The sequence below is a fragment of the Octopus sinensis genome, linkage group LG9 (assembly GCF_006345805.1).
Source record: "Octopus sinensis linkage group LG9, ASM634580v1, whole genome shotgun sequence".
Classification (NCBI taxonomy): Eukaryota; Metazoa; Mollusca; class Cephalopoda; order Octopoda; family Octopodidae; genus Octopus; species Octopus sinensis.
The window spans coordinates 16458848-16478558 of NC_043005.1; the positions used below are offsets into that span (position 1 = coordinate 16458848).

The 19711-nt window shown below is 36.5% G+C and overlaps 1 protein-coding gene across 6 annotated transcripts in view; it reads right to left on the bottom strand.

Moving 5' to 3' along the window:
- Positions 1-19711, bottom strand: part of LOC115215681 (titin) — a 247123-nt gene that overhangs the window by 75076 nt on the left and 152336 nt on the right. For all 6 annotated transcript variants that reach the window (XM_029784952.2, XM_036505800.1, XM_029784953.2 and 3 more), the window contains one exon: positions 810-986. In XM_029784952.2, the coding sequence (XP_029640812.1) occupies positions 810-986 (177 nt within the window). The remainder of the gene's footprint in view (positions 1-809; positions 987-19711) is intronic.

Here is a 19711-nt window from a genome sequence, read left to right on the forward strand (position 1 = left end):
TTATCAACATCTAGTCAAATTTGCTCTGATAAATGTAATCATATATATATAATATATATATATATATATATATGTATCAAATGAAATAAAATGAAAACCAGGACACAAAGGATGTTGCGCTACATATGTTTCGAGCTTTATAGAACAACTTATTCTTACATCAATTCTGATATTAAAGGGTTGAATATCTTATTGATGTAAGAATAAGTTGTTCTATAAAGCTCGAAACATACGTACTGCAACATCCTTTGTGTCCTGGTTTTCATTTTATTTCATTTGATACATATATCCTCTCACCTATGCTACTAGCTGGCATATACAGGTGCTTACATTTATCAAGTATTCACCCTGAATTTATTATATATACATATATATATATATATATATATATATATATACATAAATTATTAGAGTTACCACTAGGTGGATAGCTCTAGTGCTAAAAATAGCTCCAATAGTATAGCCACAGAAATGATGTTTCCAACTAGAGCTATCCACATAGTGGTAGCTCTCTAATAATTTATGTATAAATTTGTATTTTCTCCCTAGTTTTTTGTGCTAAGCCACTCGGTGTCAAATTAATGGTATTATTAAATTAATATCGATTTTTCACCCTCATTTATAAATTTATATATATATATATATATATTACAAACTCACAAACATACATATAAACACAGATAGACAATTAAAAACTTATCTACCCCAGCCTAAAACAAAGTTTGTACCTTTAAAACTTAGTGAGAAAGACAAAGAACAAGAAAATGAAATACTATAAGAAGAATCAGATGGAAGTAAGCAAGTCTTACCTGTATGTGATATTCTGCCAGAACTTTCTGGGCAAACACATCATTAACCTGAAATTCCTCGTTGTTGTTCAACGTGTCTTCATCATTTGATTGAGGGTTGGCATGTTGAGGCATGTTATTTTCCAGTTTGTTTAGGGTCCGATCCATAAAATCCAAATGGTGCTGGATTAGAGTCATCTTCAAAGAGAGAGATTAAAAAGAAAATGAAGGGAAAAATATCAATAACAGACTGTATGGAGGCTGTTGTTAGAAGCTTTTTAATTACTTTTTCAAAGCAGCCCTTAGGCTGATGTTTTATAGAGGATTTGTCCAAAACTTGACTTGAAGGGTGAATGAGCTCTATTTTGTACTCTATGTTCCTAACAGAATACACCTTAACTATATACATACACATATATAATATATATATATATATATATAGATATATATATATATATATATTATATATATATACTTTATTTAAGCAGCTGAAAATTCAACAAAACCTGTTACTCTGAGTTTCCCGTTGCCGTTCATATATATATATATATATATATATATATATATATATATATTATACTATATATACATACATATACATATATTTATATATGTATATGTTTCTCTTGGATAACATTGGTGGCACGGAGAGGGGAGGCCGGTATGCATGGCCAACTGCTGGTCTTCCATAAACAACCATGCCCGGACTTGTGCCTGGGAGGGTAACTTTCTAGGTGCAATCCTATGGTCAGTCATGACCAAAGGGGTTCTCAATATATACACACACACACACACACCACACACATAGATATGTAGTAACAGACAGATATAGACATAGATACAAATAAACACACATACATATACATCATTGTCACCATTCTTCAAGAAAGTCAAACAGAATTTTGTCAAAGCAGAATTTTATACAGTTAGAAGCCCTTTGGTCACCAATCCTCTCCTGTTTCCAAATAAGGTAATATTTTCTTTTGGCCAGATCTGTTTCCACGGAAGACTAGAAAGACATGACACTGTTTATGTGATGATGACACTGACTACTTTTATGCAATATCAAGAAAGGACACACGGACACACATATATACATCATCATCACTATATAACATCCATATTTCATGCCACCATGGGTTGATGGTTTGGCAAGGATCCAATGAGTCAAGGGCTGTATTGTTCTCCAGTTTTTTTTTTAGCATGGTTTCCATGGCTGGATGCCCTTCCTAATGCCAACCACTTTACAAGGTGTGCTGGGTGCTTTTTAAGTGGTACTAGCAGTTGAGATCACTAAACACCCAAGAGAGGATGATGTTACCTCTGCATGTTAGATGGGGGCTAAGGTATGAGGGAAGAGGTTGGAGTAGAGCAGGTTCTGGTTGCAGAGGAGCTGCACGGCGACTCGCATTTAGGAGAGAGAATAAGAATGAACACATAATTCACACAATACATGATTCTTTCAATTTCTATCTAAAAAGTTCACTCACAAGGCTTTTGTTGGCCCGGTTCTATAGTCTTTTCTTTTATTCATTCATTCATTATATTGGCCATAAAGGCCTGGCATAGAAGGGAAGCTACGGGCTGGACATAGACATAATGTTATGAAATGACAAATGAAAATGATGATAAATGAGGGCAACAATAAATGCCCACCGATTGCTGCTTACCCGAGAACATTGATCTTTTATATTTCATTCACGAGGCAACAAGCCTCTTACATTTTTCACAATTCAATAACAAAAATGAGGCACTAAGCCTCTTACCTTATTTTCAATTATAAACTTTCATAATTGTCGCTGGATCTACTTCAGGAATTTCTCAGTCTTTGGAGTATATACCAAATGATGGAGACAGAGAATGGAATACAATGCATGATTAATTCAAAACATTCATTGTGAGCTATAAAGTTCTCATATATTCCATTTTCCATCTCTATCATATGTTATATATAAATATATATATATTCTTTTATTTGTTTCAGTCATTTGACTGCATCCATTATGGAGCACCACCTTAGTCAAACAAAATGACCCCAGGACTTATTCTTTGTAAGCCTAGTACTTATTCTATCGGTTTTCTTTTGCTGAACTGCTAAGTTATGGGGACGTAAACACAACAACATTGGTTGTCAAGTGGTAGTGGGGGGGAAAACACAGACACACACGCAAACCACACACTACCATATACATATACATATAATACATCATATATATATAATATATCTATATATATATATATATATATATATATATATAGTGAGAATTTACAAAAAAAAAAGATGAAGACAGGTGTGTAAACAACAAACAGATGTATTAGTTTAACGCTTGGGAAGGTGAGAAAGTCTTTTACATTCAATTTCAAGCCTATACTCTTTGACAGAAAGGAACACAGAAATAAAAAGGGACAGAAAATAGAAAAAGGTTTAGTGGCTAGAGATCTATCATATATATATATATATGACAGGCTTTTAGTTTCTGTCTACCAATCCACACAGAAGGCTTTGGTCAGCCCGAGGCTATAGTAGAAGACACTTGCCCAAGGTGCCACGCAGTGGGACTGAACCCGGAACCATGTGGTTGGTAAGCAAGCTACTTACCACACAGCCTCTCCTGCGAGGACTACGGCCATGATAGATCAATGCTTTCAGAAGTTTTAGTTATTTCTATAGTCTTGTGCTTATTTTATTGATCCCTGAGATTATTTATTCACACTGAATGAATCACGCATTGTTTCATAGCATTGAGATTTCAGTGAAGCGATTGTTCGTTTTTAGAATGACATTGTAGGGTAGTTGGGAAAGGCCAGATATGGCCTGTTTGAACATAAAACAAGGGAGGATATTTGGCAAATTTAAATGCTGAAAGGTTAAAGGTACACATGTCTGTGGAATATTCAGACACTGTGAGCAAATAGTTTGGTTGACCAAACGAGTGAACACTGGTTACAGGAAATTTTTATCAGCATCCATCAATATTGATTATTGTTAGATTAGCAGAATTGACAGAATCATTAGAACCTTAGATAAAATGAGCTGGCAGAAACGTTAGCGCACCGGGCGAAACATTTAGCAGTATTTCATTTGTCTTTACACTCTGAGTTCAAATTCCACCAAGGTTGACTTTGCCTTTCATCCCTTCGGGGTCAATAAATTAAGTACCAGTTGTGTACTGGGGTTGATCTACTCAACTGGCCCCCTCCCCAAAAATTTCAGGCCTTGTGCCTAGAGAAGAAAAGAATAAAGGCAGTGAGCTGGCAGAAACGTTAGCATGCCGGGCAAAATGCTTAGCAGTATTTCATCTGCCGTTACGTTCTGAGTTCAAATTCCACCGAGGTTGACTTTGCCTTTCATCCTTTCAGGGTCGATAAATTAAGTACCAGTTGCATACTGGAGTTGATCTAATCAACTGGCCCCTCCCCAAAAATTTCAGACTTTGTGCCTAGAGAAGAAAAGAGTATTTGTTCCAACTCTGTATATTCTGAGTTCAAATCCTGTCTAAGTCACCTATGCTTTTCAACCCTACAGGGTTGATAAAATAAAATATTAGTTTAGTACTAGGATTGATATAATCACTCATCACCTCCCTTCAAAATTCCTAGCCTTGTGCCTAAATTAGATACTTTTTGTTTGTTTTTTCTTGGGGGAAATTATTTGATTAGTACAATCCACTCTCAGAAGACTAGGTCATGTGAGTCACTTCTGTTGCATTGTCACATTTCAGGCAATAACCTTTCTTCATTCCTATTGGGATCTCATGTAACTCAAGCCAAGTCCTAGTGATCACAACACAGCACTAGGGTCAAATGACACACTACAACAGAGATATTGTAGGCAAAGGGTATCAACAGAAGATAACCCATCATCATCATCATCATCATCATCTCTCTCTCTCTCTCTCCCTCTCTCTCCCTCTCTCTCTCTCTCTCTCTCTCTCCTCCCTCTCTCTCTCCCTCTCTGAAAACTAACCTTTATGCCTTGTCAAAGGAAACTTGAAATGAAGAAATTCTGAAGATCATAATCCTTGTAACATTCACTCACATTAATTTAGCCCCAAATGTTGCTGTTTCTCAGAAAGTTAAGGAAGTTCTTAGAGGTATGACATTACAAAGTATGTGCTGATATTCTAACCGAAGTTCTTCAAACATGCTGAGTCGGCAGAAAGGGAATTGTGGTCGGTTTACTTATTAGTATTGAAAAAATTTCACTACCAAAACATATGGCACTCATATTGTGTAACAGTCTGTGAACCATTTACTTAAACACGCACACACACACACACACACACACGCACACACACACACACACACCACACACACACACAAAAGCAAGTTATACATTGAAACAAGAAATAAACACAAAAACACATAAATACTGTACACACTCACAGAAAACTTTGCAAAGACACACACACAAACACACACAGAGGAAGACATGCATATACACACACAAACACACACAGAGGAAGATATGCATATACACACACAAACACACACAGAGGAAGACATGCATATACACACACAAACACACACTGAGGAAGACATGCATATACACACACAAACACACACACAGAGGAAGACATGCATATACACACACACAAACACACACAGAGGAAGACATGCATATACACACACAAACACACACAGAGGAAGACATGCATATACACACACAAACACACACACAGACGAAGACATGCATATACACACACACAAACACACACAGAGGAAGACATGCATATACACACACAAACACACACAGAGGAAGACATGCATATACACACACAAACACACACAGAGGAAGACATGCATATACACACACAAACACACACAGAGGAAGACATGCATATACACACACAAACACATACAGAGGAAGACATTCATATACACACACAAACTCACAAAGATACACATACACATGTACACACCCACCAAGAGCCATATACACGCAGTATATACAATTTCATAATCATTCTAGAAATGTAGGAGCTGAAAAATACAACAGCTGTTTGTCATTGTGTTAGTGGAGCCGACAGTCTTGGAGAATGGTCTCGGATCAGCGACTTCACTTTCTACACAACTGCCGGCGCTTCAGAAACGGCAGACTTTTCAGATGACTACATTCACACATGGAATATAACACACACACACACACACCCATGTACAAATATCTTTCTTTAACACATACATATTCATATATGGTAACTACACATAAAAGTGTATATGCATGCATATTGTATCTTGGGAAGGTCAAATAGTTTTATATATACATATATATTATATATATATATATAAAAATAATAGATGTAGTAAAGTGAAGAAGAGAAAAAGTACTCGAAACTCGTCACAGAGGTCAAATATTTGTATTAACAGATTGTTATTTAAATCTACATTACTCAAAGTTTCATGGACAGTGAAACACATCTGATCCTTCAGATGCTGTTGATCTAAGTAGCAAGGCAACCATATGTTCGAAAGAAGATTGATAACCATTGTAAGTATGTTCCTGTCTACACATCACTTCGAACGATGTACACTAGGACAGAAAAAATACAGCTCTTGTTCCAGTCATCCACATGTGAATTGATTCTGGTAGTAACTGTTAAAATGAATCAAGCTATTTGTTGAAGGTATTCTGTTTTCCCAAGGAAGTGATTTATAGAGTGACCCTATTTTTATGAGATGGCAGCCATAAGAATTACACATGACTCACAATGAATAAGTTCAAAGCCATACAATGTCAGTTCTAGGGGCAGAGAAAATTTCACATCTTGACCTGTTTTATCTTGAGATTTTGGATCCAAAGAAGTGACCTACCCAGCACCATCTGGAGCACACTCAACAAAGCCTCCTTCTTATTCACATGGAGCACCAATTTGCTGTCCTTGTCTCTCTCTCTCTCTGACAAACTACACATATAGAAAGACACTGTAGTATTTTAACAAGAAGGTTCCATTTTCATACTACTGCCAGCAACGAAACTCCCTAGCAGTTAATTTTAAGGCATAAGATCAGGGGTTCTCAACCATTTTTTATCTTTGGACCCAACTCTGATTGCTATTTTATTCTAGTTGACCCCTGTAGCCATTCAATGTTTAAAAACAAATTTTATGACATGTGAAAAGCACCATTCTAACATGATCATTGCCAGCGTCGCATTACCGGCACATATGCTGGTGGCACGTGAAAAACAACATTCAAGCGTGGTTGTTGACAGTGCCGCCAGACTGACTCCTGTGCAGGTAGCACGTAAAAACACCTTTTGAGTGCGAGCATGGTCATTGCCAGAACCGCCTGACTGGCCCTCATACTGGTGGTACAAAAAAAGCACCCACTACACTCTTAAAGTGGTTGGCGTTAACACACCAGCATCGGTTGTCAAGCAATGTTGGGGTGACAAACACAGACTCACAAACACATACACACATATATATACATATACATATATACAACAGGCTTCTTTCGGTTTCCATCTACCAAATCCACTCACAAGGCTTTGGTCGGCCTGAGGCTGTAGTAGAAGACACTTGCCCAAGGTGCCACGCAGTGGGACTGAACCCAGAACCGTGTGGTTGGTAAGCAAGCTACTTACCACACAGCCACTCCTGCTTTAATCAACTGCATAACCTGGTCCTGAATTAACAAGTAATTAACTGAGCATTCTACAATCACATGTTAACATTATTTTCGAGCAGATTCAGCATTATACAGTGTGTGACAAGGGTATACCTTTTGAATTACAGGTACAGTCTATCCAATAGGATTCTCTACAGTTTCCATCTATCTGGTTTCTCCCATAAGGTATGGACTGGCTCAAAGCATAAGAAAATAACATTTGCTCAAAACCCCATGCAGTGTGATGAGACTCTGAACTTTGCGAGTGTAAAACAAACACATTGACCTTTGGCCATACTGTGCCTACACGTGTGTGCATGTATGTGCATTGCATGTGTATGTGTGTGTGAGTGTGTGCATGCATGCATGCCTGCATACCATTATACTGATTTACTGGTTTTGTGACACAAACCCTACCTGTTGAGGCAAGTGAAAATCAAAATCAAAATCAAAATCGATCAACATCAATGGAAATTGTAGCTGTGATACCAGTGCCGGTGGCACGTAAGAGAACCATCCGAATGTGGCCATTGCCAGTGCCAGCCCGACTGGCCTCCGTGCTGGTGGCACGTAAAAAGCACCATCCGGTCGTGGCCATTTGCCAGCCTCATCTGGCACCTGTGCAGGTGGCACGTAAAAAGCACCCACTACACTCACGGACTGGTTGGCGTTAGGAAGGGCATCCAGCTGTAGAAACACTGCTAGATTAGACTGGGCCTGGCGCAGCCTTCTGGTTTCCCAGACCCCAGTTAAAACGTCCAACCCATGCTAGCATGGAAAACGGACGTTAAACGATGATGATGAGGATGATGAATCACTGAATAATGGGTATACTTCAAGGGCAGTTAACTAAATCAAAACCAGATTGTATGATGCCTGTGTATGAAGTGCAATGCTGCATGGTAGAGAAACATGAACACTTAATGTGAATGATGTGCAAAGACTGGAAAGGAATGAAGCAAGTGTGCTCCAGTAGATGTTTAATGTTAGCGAGTATGAATGATGGAGGAGTGAAAAAAGAAAATTAGCTGAGAGAAATAGTGGGTAAGAAACGAAATCATAAAGATGGGTGGATGTGTGTGGGTGTGTATTCATGTATGTATAATGTAAAGCCAGGAAATGGTTATATTCATTAATAATTTAACCAAAATATACATTCTCCCACGTCACATATATGTACAGACATAGACATTCACACACACACACATACTTTTGTATGTGTATATAAATATTATATTACATATAACATACACATGAAGGTATATATATATATATATATGATGTATATATATATATATATGTATGTGTGGATGTATGTGAAAAAATATATATGTATTATATATATATATATATAATATATATGTATGTATATATATAGATATATATAAATAAGTACTTAAACATAAATAAGCTGATACATCTAAATATGTCAGCTTGGTTGTGCGTAAATATGTATATATGAATGTATATACATATCAGTGTGTGTATGTGTGTCAGTACATACCATTCCTCTATATGAGCAGATAATATTGCATTTTTAAAAATTCAGCAGAATGAACAAAAATTCTTTGACTCTCTAGCAGAAGTCAGAAAATATTTGGGGTATATCCCTAGGCATCGATAACTTCGAGATAGGGGGGTAACACCTACTTTATTTCTATCGTAAGGGTAGGCTAAGATTATATATCAAATGGAACGACACTTCCTCTTGGAATTGGTAAGCTGAGAAATAGCTGATGGAAGCTTAAATGATGCCAAGATAATTGAGTTCTAAGACTGTAACTGGAATATTTCAGTGAAAGTAGGGTTTTAAATTATGTCCAGCATTTATTAACCGCATTAGCAGCACCGATTATGCATTCATATGTAAACATATTTGTATGTGTGTATGTATGTATGTATGTATGTACATATGTACTCTTTTATTGTTTCAATCATTCAATCATTTGACTGTGGCCACGTGAGTGGATTTGGTAGACGGAAACTCAAAGAAGCCTGTCGTATATATATATATATATATATATATATATAAATAGATGAAAGAATGGAGTTGAACGACGATTTAACAAAATTCCTTTATTCTCGACATATGTTTCAAAGACTGCATATTCCTAATTCCAAAGGAATAAGGGGTGCATTATGCCACCTTCTCATCAGGAAAGACAAGGAACTTATGTCAGCATCATGACGAACAAAAATTTTTAGATGACTGCCCACACGGAGTCCATAGTAGGATAATTCATTCAACTACTTATATATATATATATGTATATATATTATATATATGATGTATGAATACATATATATATGTATGTGTGGATGTATGTGAAAAAATATATATGTATTATATATATATATATAATATATATGTATGTATATATATAGATATATATAAATAAGTACTTAAACATAAATAAGCTGATACATCTAAATATGTCAGCTTGGTTGTGCGTAAATATGTATATATGAATGTATATACATATCAGTGTGTGTATGTGTGTCAGTACATACCATTCCTCTATATGAGCAGATAATATTGCATTTTTAAAAATTCAGCAGAATGAACAAAAATTCTTGACTCTCTAGCAGAAGTCAGAAAATATTTGGGGTATATCCCTAGGCATCGATAACTTCGAGATAGGGGGGTAACACCTACTTTATTTCTATCGTAAGGGTAGGCTAAGATTATATATCAAATGGAACGACACTTCCTCTTGGAATTGGTAAGCTGAGAAATAGCTGATGGAAGCTTAAATGATGCCAAGATAATTGAGTTCTAAGACTGTAACTGGAATATTTCAGTGAAAGTAGGGTTTTAAATTATGTCCAGCATTTATTAACCGCATTAGCAGCACCGATTATGCATTCATATGTAAACATATTTGTATGTGTGTATGTATGTATGTATGTATGTACATATGTACTCTTTTATTGTTTCAATCATTCAATCATTTGACTGTGGCCACGTGAGTGGATTTGGTAGACGGAAACTCAAAGAAGCCTGTCGTGTATATATATATATATATATATATAAATAGATGAAAGAATGGAGTTGAACGACGATTTAACAAAATTCCTTTATTCTCGACATATGTTTCAAAGACTGCATATTCCTAATTCCAAAGGAATAAGGGGTGCATTATGCCACCTTCTCATCAGGAAAGACAAGGAACTTATGTCAGCATCATGACGAACAAAAATTTTTAGATGACTGCCCACACGGAGTCCATAGTAGGATAATTCATTCAACTACTTATATATATATATATGTATATATATATATATATATATATATATATTATATATATATATATATATATATATATATATATATATATTGGAAGGTTTGGAGATGATATACAGGTATTATATATTAGAAGAAATGAGGTACTCAGAAAATCGGATGGTTTATATTTATAGATATTTATTTGTATATTACATTTTTTATATATATCATATAACTTAGATCATGTATTAGCGCTTTCTCCCATTCTAGTGGGGTTTCAAATCAAACTAAGTTATATATATACATATATATATATGTATGTGTGTATGTATGTGTGTGTATATGTTTGTGTGTCTGTGTTAGTCCCCCCAACATCGCTTGACAACCAATGGTCGTGTGTTTACGTCCTCCCCCGTAACTTAGTGGTTCAGCAAAAGAGACGGCTAGAATAAGTACTAGGCTTCCAAAGAATAAGCCCCAGGGTTGATTTGCTTGACTAAAGGCAGTGCTCCAGCATGGCCACAGTCAAATGACTGAAACAAGTAAAAGAGTGAAAAGATTATTGATATTATATATATATATATAATATATATATATATATATATATATATATATACACACACATATACACACATGTGTTCAGATTAGTGCACATGTATGCATATGTATCTATGTATGTATGTGTGTCTGTGTGTATACACACACACACAAAGTAATGTATTTCTAAACAAAGGCAACGCCTGTGTTCATAAATAACTTGACCAATGAGACATGGATTTCTCTTCAAATTTCATTTTCTCTTATGTCTGACACTCTATTCCAGACAAAACAAAATACTGCAGTTTGCTTATACGAAGTATTTTCAATATAAACAATATTTTCAGCTAATCCTATACTCGGGAATAGAATGATTAATATGTTATTCCAACAGCCAACACTTGAACAGTGAGAAACGGGTGTGCTTCTATGTACTCTGTACTCTCTCTTTTTACTCTTTTACTTGCTTCAGTCGTTTGACTGTGGCCATGCTGGAGCACCGCCTTTAGTCGAGCAAATCAACCCCAGGACTTATTCTTTGTAAGCCTTGTACTTATTCTATCGGTCTCTTTTGCTGAACCACTAAGTTACGGGGACGTAAACACACCAGCATCGGTTGTCGAGCAATGTTGAGGGGACAAATACAGAAACTCTGCCAGATTAGATCGGAGCCTGGTGAAGCCATCTGGTTTGCCAGTCCTCAGTCAAATCGTCCAACCCATGCTAGCATGGAAAGTGGACGTTAAATGATGATGATGATGATGATGATGATGATGATTATTATTCAGGTCACTGCCTGGAATCGAAGTCAGAATCTTGGGGTTAGTAGCCTGCGCTCTTAACCACTACGCCATATGCCCGTGGGCATAATAATAATAATAATAATAATAATAATAATAATAATAAAATAATAATAATAATAATAATAATATTGAAAAATACCTTAGGAGTGAGAACCCAGGTTCGAAATTTCCCGAAGACACCTGATGAAGGCTGGAGGGTATATCAGCCAAAATGTTGTGTTAACAAACAAAATGAGGACAAATATCTATCAAATGTAAATAATGTAAATAATGCATTTTTCTGTCTAGCAGATCATTAAGCAGCTTCACCAGTACTAGTTGCACAAAAAAAAAAAACAGGCACCCAGGACACATGGTAATAAGGTTGGCATTAGGAAGGACATCCAGCAGTAGAAACCATACCAAAGCTGACACTGGAATTTAGCGCAGCCTTGCAGCTCACCAGATCACATCAAACTGTCCAAAACATGCTAGCTGTAAAACACATGATAGATGATGATGGTAATGATGATGGTAATGATGATGAATGAATGACAGTGTGGCTCATTTTTAGACTAATAATTCCTGAAATCTTTTCAACATTACACTCAACTTACTTTAAGAAAAATACATAGGTCACATTAGATAATATAGTCCTAAATATAATCTGTACTAGCTGGCGCCATGCCATCAAAAGTGACGGCTAATTGTAGTATTTTATATATAAATATGGATGGTAAATCAAATTAATACACTTGTCAATGTTATCTGGTTGTTGTCTTTTGAGATGTGACATCGATCATTGTTTGTTACTGAAAGAATGCTAGTTCACACATGCAAACATTCACATACTTCCCTTGTACACGCACACACATATACTCACACAGAGTTGAAACGCTGCATGATTTTTCTTTTTAGTGTTGAATGTTCACCATCCCACTTCCACTGCACACACACAAACATTCTCATACACACACATATACTCACACAGAGTTGAAACGCTATCCCTCAACCAGTTTGCCATCACCCCTTCCTTCCTTATTCATCTCTCACCCCTTCCTTTTTCCTTCAGATGTTGTGACAGTGAAAAACACAAGAGTATTATTATAGTAGATAATGAGATGGACATTCAAAGCTAAAATAACTTTGTACATAAGTTTGCATGATCAGCAGTGACTATAAGATGGAAAAAAATTAAAAAACAACTACAGCAACAACTATAAGAATATTGGTTTCTAACAAGACACAAGGCCTTGAAATCAAGATATAGGTGTCATCAATTAAACTGAATCCTTTAATTGACTGATATTTTATTCAATTGGCCCCAGAAAGATAAAATACAAAGTTGGCCTTCAGTGTGGTTTGAACTCAAAATGTAAAGGTCCATAACTAAATAGTGCAAAGCGTTGTAGCAAATCTGAATTGTAGCACTGTGGCAAGATTGGAGCAAATCTGCCAAAGTGATTTTTTTGAAAGAGAGAACTTCTAGAATTTCTTCAAACCCCCAATGGACGAAGTAGGATTATTAGGTGAGATTAATCTAGAGATTACTAAATGAAACAGACATATGTATTTATGTTCAAGTACTTATGAACTCAGGCAGGATGGTGTGGTTCTGAGAAAATTGTCTTATGATTATATTGCTTCAAGTTCAATCCCACACCACGGTACCTGGGATAAGTGACTGTCTTCAACTACGGTAGCATCATCAAGCTGACAAAGACTTCCAGAGCAGAATTTGGTAAATGGAAATTTCTTTTACTCTTTTACTTGTTTCAGTCATTTGACTGCGGCCATGCTGGAGCACCGCCTTTAGTCGAGCAAATCAACCCCAGGACTTATTCTTTGTAAGCCTAGTACTTATTCTATTGGTCTCTTTTGCTGAACCGCTAAGTTACAGGGACGTAAACACATGAGCATCAGTTGTCAAGTAATGTTGGGGGCACAAACACAGACGCACAAACATATACAAACACATACACATATATATACATGTATATGACGGGCTTCTTTCAGTTTCTGTCTACCAAATCCACTCACAAGGCTTTTGGTCGGCCCGAGGCTATAGTAGAAGACACTTGCCCAAGGTGCCATGCAGTGGGATTGAACCCGGAACCATGTGGTTTGTAAGGAAGCTGCTTACCACACAGCCACTCCTACGCCTGTCTATCACATATTGGCTACTTTATTGAGAAAGATTAATACCAAATGTTGGAAGAGTGATAAATCAACATCTAGAATGCACATTTACTCTAGTCATTGAAATACACTTTTACAGACCAAGCTGGAGCAACTGCCATATACTTGTAATAATTATAAGTTAGTATGGACATGGCTATGTGGTTGAAAAGCTTGCTTCCAGTCATGTGGTTTTAAGTTCACTCCCACTGGGTGACACCTTGGACAAGTGTCTTCTATTATAGCCCTAATAAATAAAATAAATAAATGCGCCCTTTTAAAGCCTAGCCAAGCTCATGGGCCTGGTTTCCCAGTTTCAATGGCGTATGTGTTCCCCAGTTGGACGGGACACCAGTCCATCACAGCGTTACTCATTTTTGCCAGCTGAGTGGACTGGAGCAACGTGAAATTAAGTGTTTTGTTTAAGAACACAACGCGTCACCCGGTCCAGGAATCGAAACCACAATCTTATGATCATGGTGCTGACACCCTAACCACTAAGCCAGGTGCCTCCACTTTATTATAGCCCTAGGTTAACAAAAACCTTATTAATGAATTCAGTAGATGGCATCTGAAAAAAAGGAGTGCTGTGTGTGTGTGTGTGTGTGTGTGTGTGTGTGTGTGTGTGTGCGCACATGTGTGTGTGTGTGCACATGTGTGTGTGCCCTCTCTTAGCATCATTTGGTGGTTGTAAACAAGTGGCATCATCATACAAGAGATGTTGCTCAACGTGTCTGGCCATGGGAAATATTAGCTTGTTGGTGAACAGATGAAGGTTTGTGACTGGAAAGGTACCCAGCCGCAAAATGTCTGTCTCAACAAATTCCATCTGACCTATGGACATTAAATGACAATGATGATGTTGATGATGATGATGTGTCGATAAAACAAAGCTTAGAGTCAATATGAACACCTAAAATTGGTGCACCAGCATGGCCACAGTCCAGTAACTGTAAACCAGTGAAGGAATAAAACACAAAATAAAAAATATTTTACTGAAGTTTTCAGCAAGATATCAAATTGCAAATTTTATTGTGCAAAACTTGCATTTTTTTAATATTTTGTTGTTTTTTTTCTTCTTTATTTTCATGTTCCTTGACATAAAGAAATGTAATCTGGGTGGTTGATATACTTAGATGACATGTATATACAACAGGATATGACGATATGAAGCAACATGGAGTGTGGTAGGGTTTTAGCTTGTTGGTGAAAGAAAATGTTTGCAGGAATGTTAAGTTTCAAGCTGAAAACTGATTCTTTTAGTTTACTAATCTGATCTAATACCTTTAAGACTGTGTCGGGTGTTGTTGGTGTTGTTCTTGTTGTTGGTAACGGTGTTACTGTTGTTCATGTCATTGCTTAACCCCAGGTCAAACCTAATTAAACAGACTTATGATCAGAAACATTCCAACCATATCACCATCATCATCATCATCGTTTTAATGCTCATTTTTCCATGCTTGCATGGGACAAATGGAATTCATTGAGGCAGATTCTTCTATGGCCAGATGCCCTTCCTTTACCCCAACCGGCACCCATTTCCAAGCAAGGTAACATTTCTCCATCTCCAGACATTGGCACAGAAGATTGAAAACAAAGGGGACCATTCATATGATAGTCGTACTTGCTCGCAACTATCACACAAAGACAAGGCAAGGAGACAGTAATACAAATACACGCACATATACGACAGGCTTCTTTCAGTTTCCATCTACCAAAGCCACTCACAAAGTTTTGGTCAGCAATGGAGTTATAGTAGAAGACACCTGCCCAAGGTGCCATGCAGTGGAACTGAACCTGGACCCATGCTAGTTGGAAAGCAAACATCTCACCACATAACCACACCTGTGTCTCATCCATCCATTCATTCATACATACATACATACATACAAACAAACAAACAAACAACTAGTTTGAAACCGCCAGCTTCTATATCCAGACTATGAATTCATATTCATACCAATGATAATTGGAGCACCAGGTTTTGTTAGTAAATGCTTAAAGGAGAATCTGGATAGACTGGGATTTTCAGAAAGAGAAATCGACTGGCCGATTTGTATATTACAAGTGCAATCTGTGAGTGGAACAGTAAAAATATGCAAGACTTTTCCCAAGTTCCACATGTGAATTTGTCTGTGTTAACTACATCCCAAAGATGGGGCCTTGTATCTTTGATGGATATTGGCTTCCTCTTCAGTGGAAGATTTATGATAATTAAAAAATAGAAGAGAGAGACATACATACATACATACATGCATGCATGCATGCAAGCATACATACATACATACATACATACATACATACATAAATACATACATACATACATACATATATACATACATACATACATACATAAATACATACATACATACATACATACATACATACATACATACATACATCATATATACATACATACATACATACATACATACATACATATATACATACATACATATGTACATACATACATTGTTGTTGTTTCCTTTATTCTGTACAGAATTAAAAAAGTGGTAGAACAAAGAGAGAAACTGAAGGAATGTCCTACAGATCTGACTTGACACTTGCCACAGAATGGACTCTTCTAAAAGCATGAAAGGGTCAAGTGGGCAATAGACAATATTCTTACAGGTTTCTGTTGACCAGTTTTCTAAGCCATTCTACACCTGATAAATTCCATCCTATTATCTTCAAAAAAAGGGTAAGAGAACACATTAGATAATGTACTCCTAGATACATTACATCTGAATGAAAGACAAACTAATTACAACTAGAACAAATTAACCATAAGTCTACTGGTCAGAGGTCAACTGGGCTAAACAGCGAAAATATGTTTGTGTGGCCTTCCATAGATGTAGCTACCCAGAAATCACTCAATCGCTAACAACCCCCACCACCTACACTGTTTTTAAAAGTACAATTTCTTTATGCTTTTAGTCAGAGGAGAAGGAAGAGGAAGCCATGTCCTTTCAATAAGGCTTCTGAGACTGGTAGAAGACAGGAAGGAAGTCCTGGAATATTCTGAAGATCTATTCTGAAAGCCTACCATAGAGTGAATTCTACTAAAGATACTCAAGTGTCAAGGGGTTTGCAGCAATTTTATGAGCATATTGCTTGCTTCAGTAGGTTTTGTTGAGCCTTGTGATGTGTCACCAATTGATGCATTTAGTGGTGAATCAATGTTCTTTCTTCTTTCTTCCTCCTTGTCTTCTTTCTTGTTTCTTTCTTCACTCATGTTTGTGTTTCCTTTGGTTTTAGATTTGATTTGTATTTTAACATGGTTTCGTATTATATATGTATCATACACATGTGCGTTATATACTCTTTACTCTTTACTCTTTTACTTGTTTCAGTCATTTGACTGTGGCCATGCTGGAGCACCGCCTTTAATTGAGCAACTCAACCCCGGGACTTATTCTTTTGTAAGCCCAGTACTCATTCTATTGGTCTCTTTTGCCGAACCGCTAAGTAACGGGGACTTAAACACACCAGCATCAGTTGTCAAGCGATGCTAGGGGGACAAACACAGACACACAACACACACACGCATATATATATATATATATATATATATATATATATATCTGACTGGACTGGTGCAGCTTTCGGGCTCCCCAGACCCCAGTTGAACCGTCCAACCCATGCTAGCACGGAAAGCGGACGTTAAATGATGATGATGATGATGATGATGATATATATATTATATACATACATACAACGAGCTTCTTTTCAGTTTCTGTCTACCAAATCCACTCACAAGGCTTTGGTCGGCCCGAGGCTACAGTAGAAGACACTTGACCAAGGTGCCACGCAGTGGGACTGAACCCGGAACCATGTGGTTGGTAAACAAGCTACTTACCACACAGCTACTCCTTATATATGTAATTATTAAATTCAAATCTTAATTTTCTAAATAAAACAAAATTATAAAGATTAGATCCACAACCCAAAGACAAGAACAGACACAATTTAAAAGATGCTGGCCAGGCTTAGGCTACAGAAGGAGACAGACACTTGCCGCCAGATGTCACACTGTGGCATAAAAATCAGAGTCATGTAGTTCTTAAGCTAACTTTTAAAGAACACAGCCATATGTGTATCTACAGTGGAAGTTCTTACTGGTTTATTTTTTTCTACTAGACATAACAACAACAACAAAAAAGCAGACAGTACAGTACAGTATTCATTAATAATTACTGAGTGTAATAGAGAATACATTGGCATTTACTGTAATAGTGTACACATAAAGTATAGTACATGTAAACATTTAGTACAGCACTGTAGAAATAAATGAAAAATGGGATGTGACAAAAGTGCATGTCAGCTTGGAATTTATATGTATCATAATAAAAATAAACTGTATAATTATATACATATATATATATATATATATATATATATATACACACACACTAAAGATATATATTACAATATACACACACACGCACACATACACACACACACACACAGAAGACATATATTACAATATTACTAACTTTATATATATATATATATGTGTGTGTGCGTGCGTGTGTGTGTGTGTATGCATGTGTTATAACACACTTTTTTCAATACCACACACATACACAACATACACACATATATAGTGTAAGAGAAAGAAAGACACACGGACATGTGTATGTGCGCACAAACACGCATTCATACTTACGCCCACAATTGCTGCACCATTAATATATACTTAGATATTTTTTATTGCATTCCACTCTCTCTCTCTCTCTCTCTCTCTCTCTTCTTTCATACACACACATTACAAAATTTATTTCAATGTACATATGTAACACTTACAACATATGCTAAAATATTCTTAGTTTTATCTACATACAACTAAGTTAATACCACCACAACATCATATCTTGCTTTTTAATGTATTTCCATTAGTTTTAATTTTATTCTAACAGAAAAACAGATTTTGCTTTTTAAATTTTGTCTAACATCTTAACTAAAGTAATCCATAACCTTTTTGTTACCAACCCAGGACCACCCATAATTCTGATATAAATTACCTCTTTTAAAATGATATAAATTATAACGTTCCTTCAATTTCCACATTGACTTGTGTTTCAAAAACTAGCTTGATAATGATAAAGTTATTTCAATCAAGTTTTCGTTATTTTCCAAACTTGAGAAGACAGGCCCACCACAACAGAATTGAGACCCTAAAACCAAGATGCCATATAAAAAACATTGTTGTGGGTGCTGGCGCCACTTAAAAAGCATTGGCGATGGTGCCACATAAAAAGCACCAAGTACACTCTGTGGAGTGATTGGCTTTAGAAAGGGCATCCGGCCATAGAAACCAAACCTAAACAGATTATGAAACCTGGCATGGCCCCTGGCCTTACCAGTTCCTGTCAAGCCTTCCAACCCATGCCAGCATGGAAAACAGACATCAAATGTTGATGATGATGATGATGGTGATGAAATGCAGATTTATGTTGACAAAAGGGATTAAACAGTTGTTCTTATTTGTTTGTCTTCGAATAATGATTTAAGGCAGGTGCATAGGACCACAATGTTTGACAGGGAGTGGTGAGTGGTCAGAAGAGATGATTAAATGTCCTCAGGTAGTG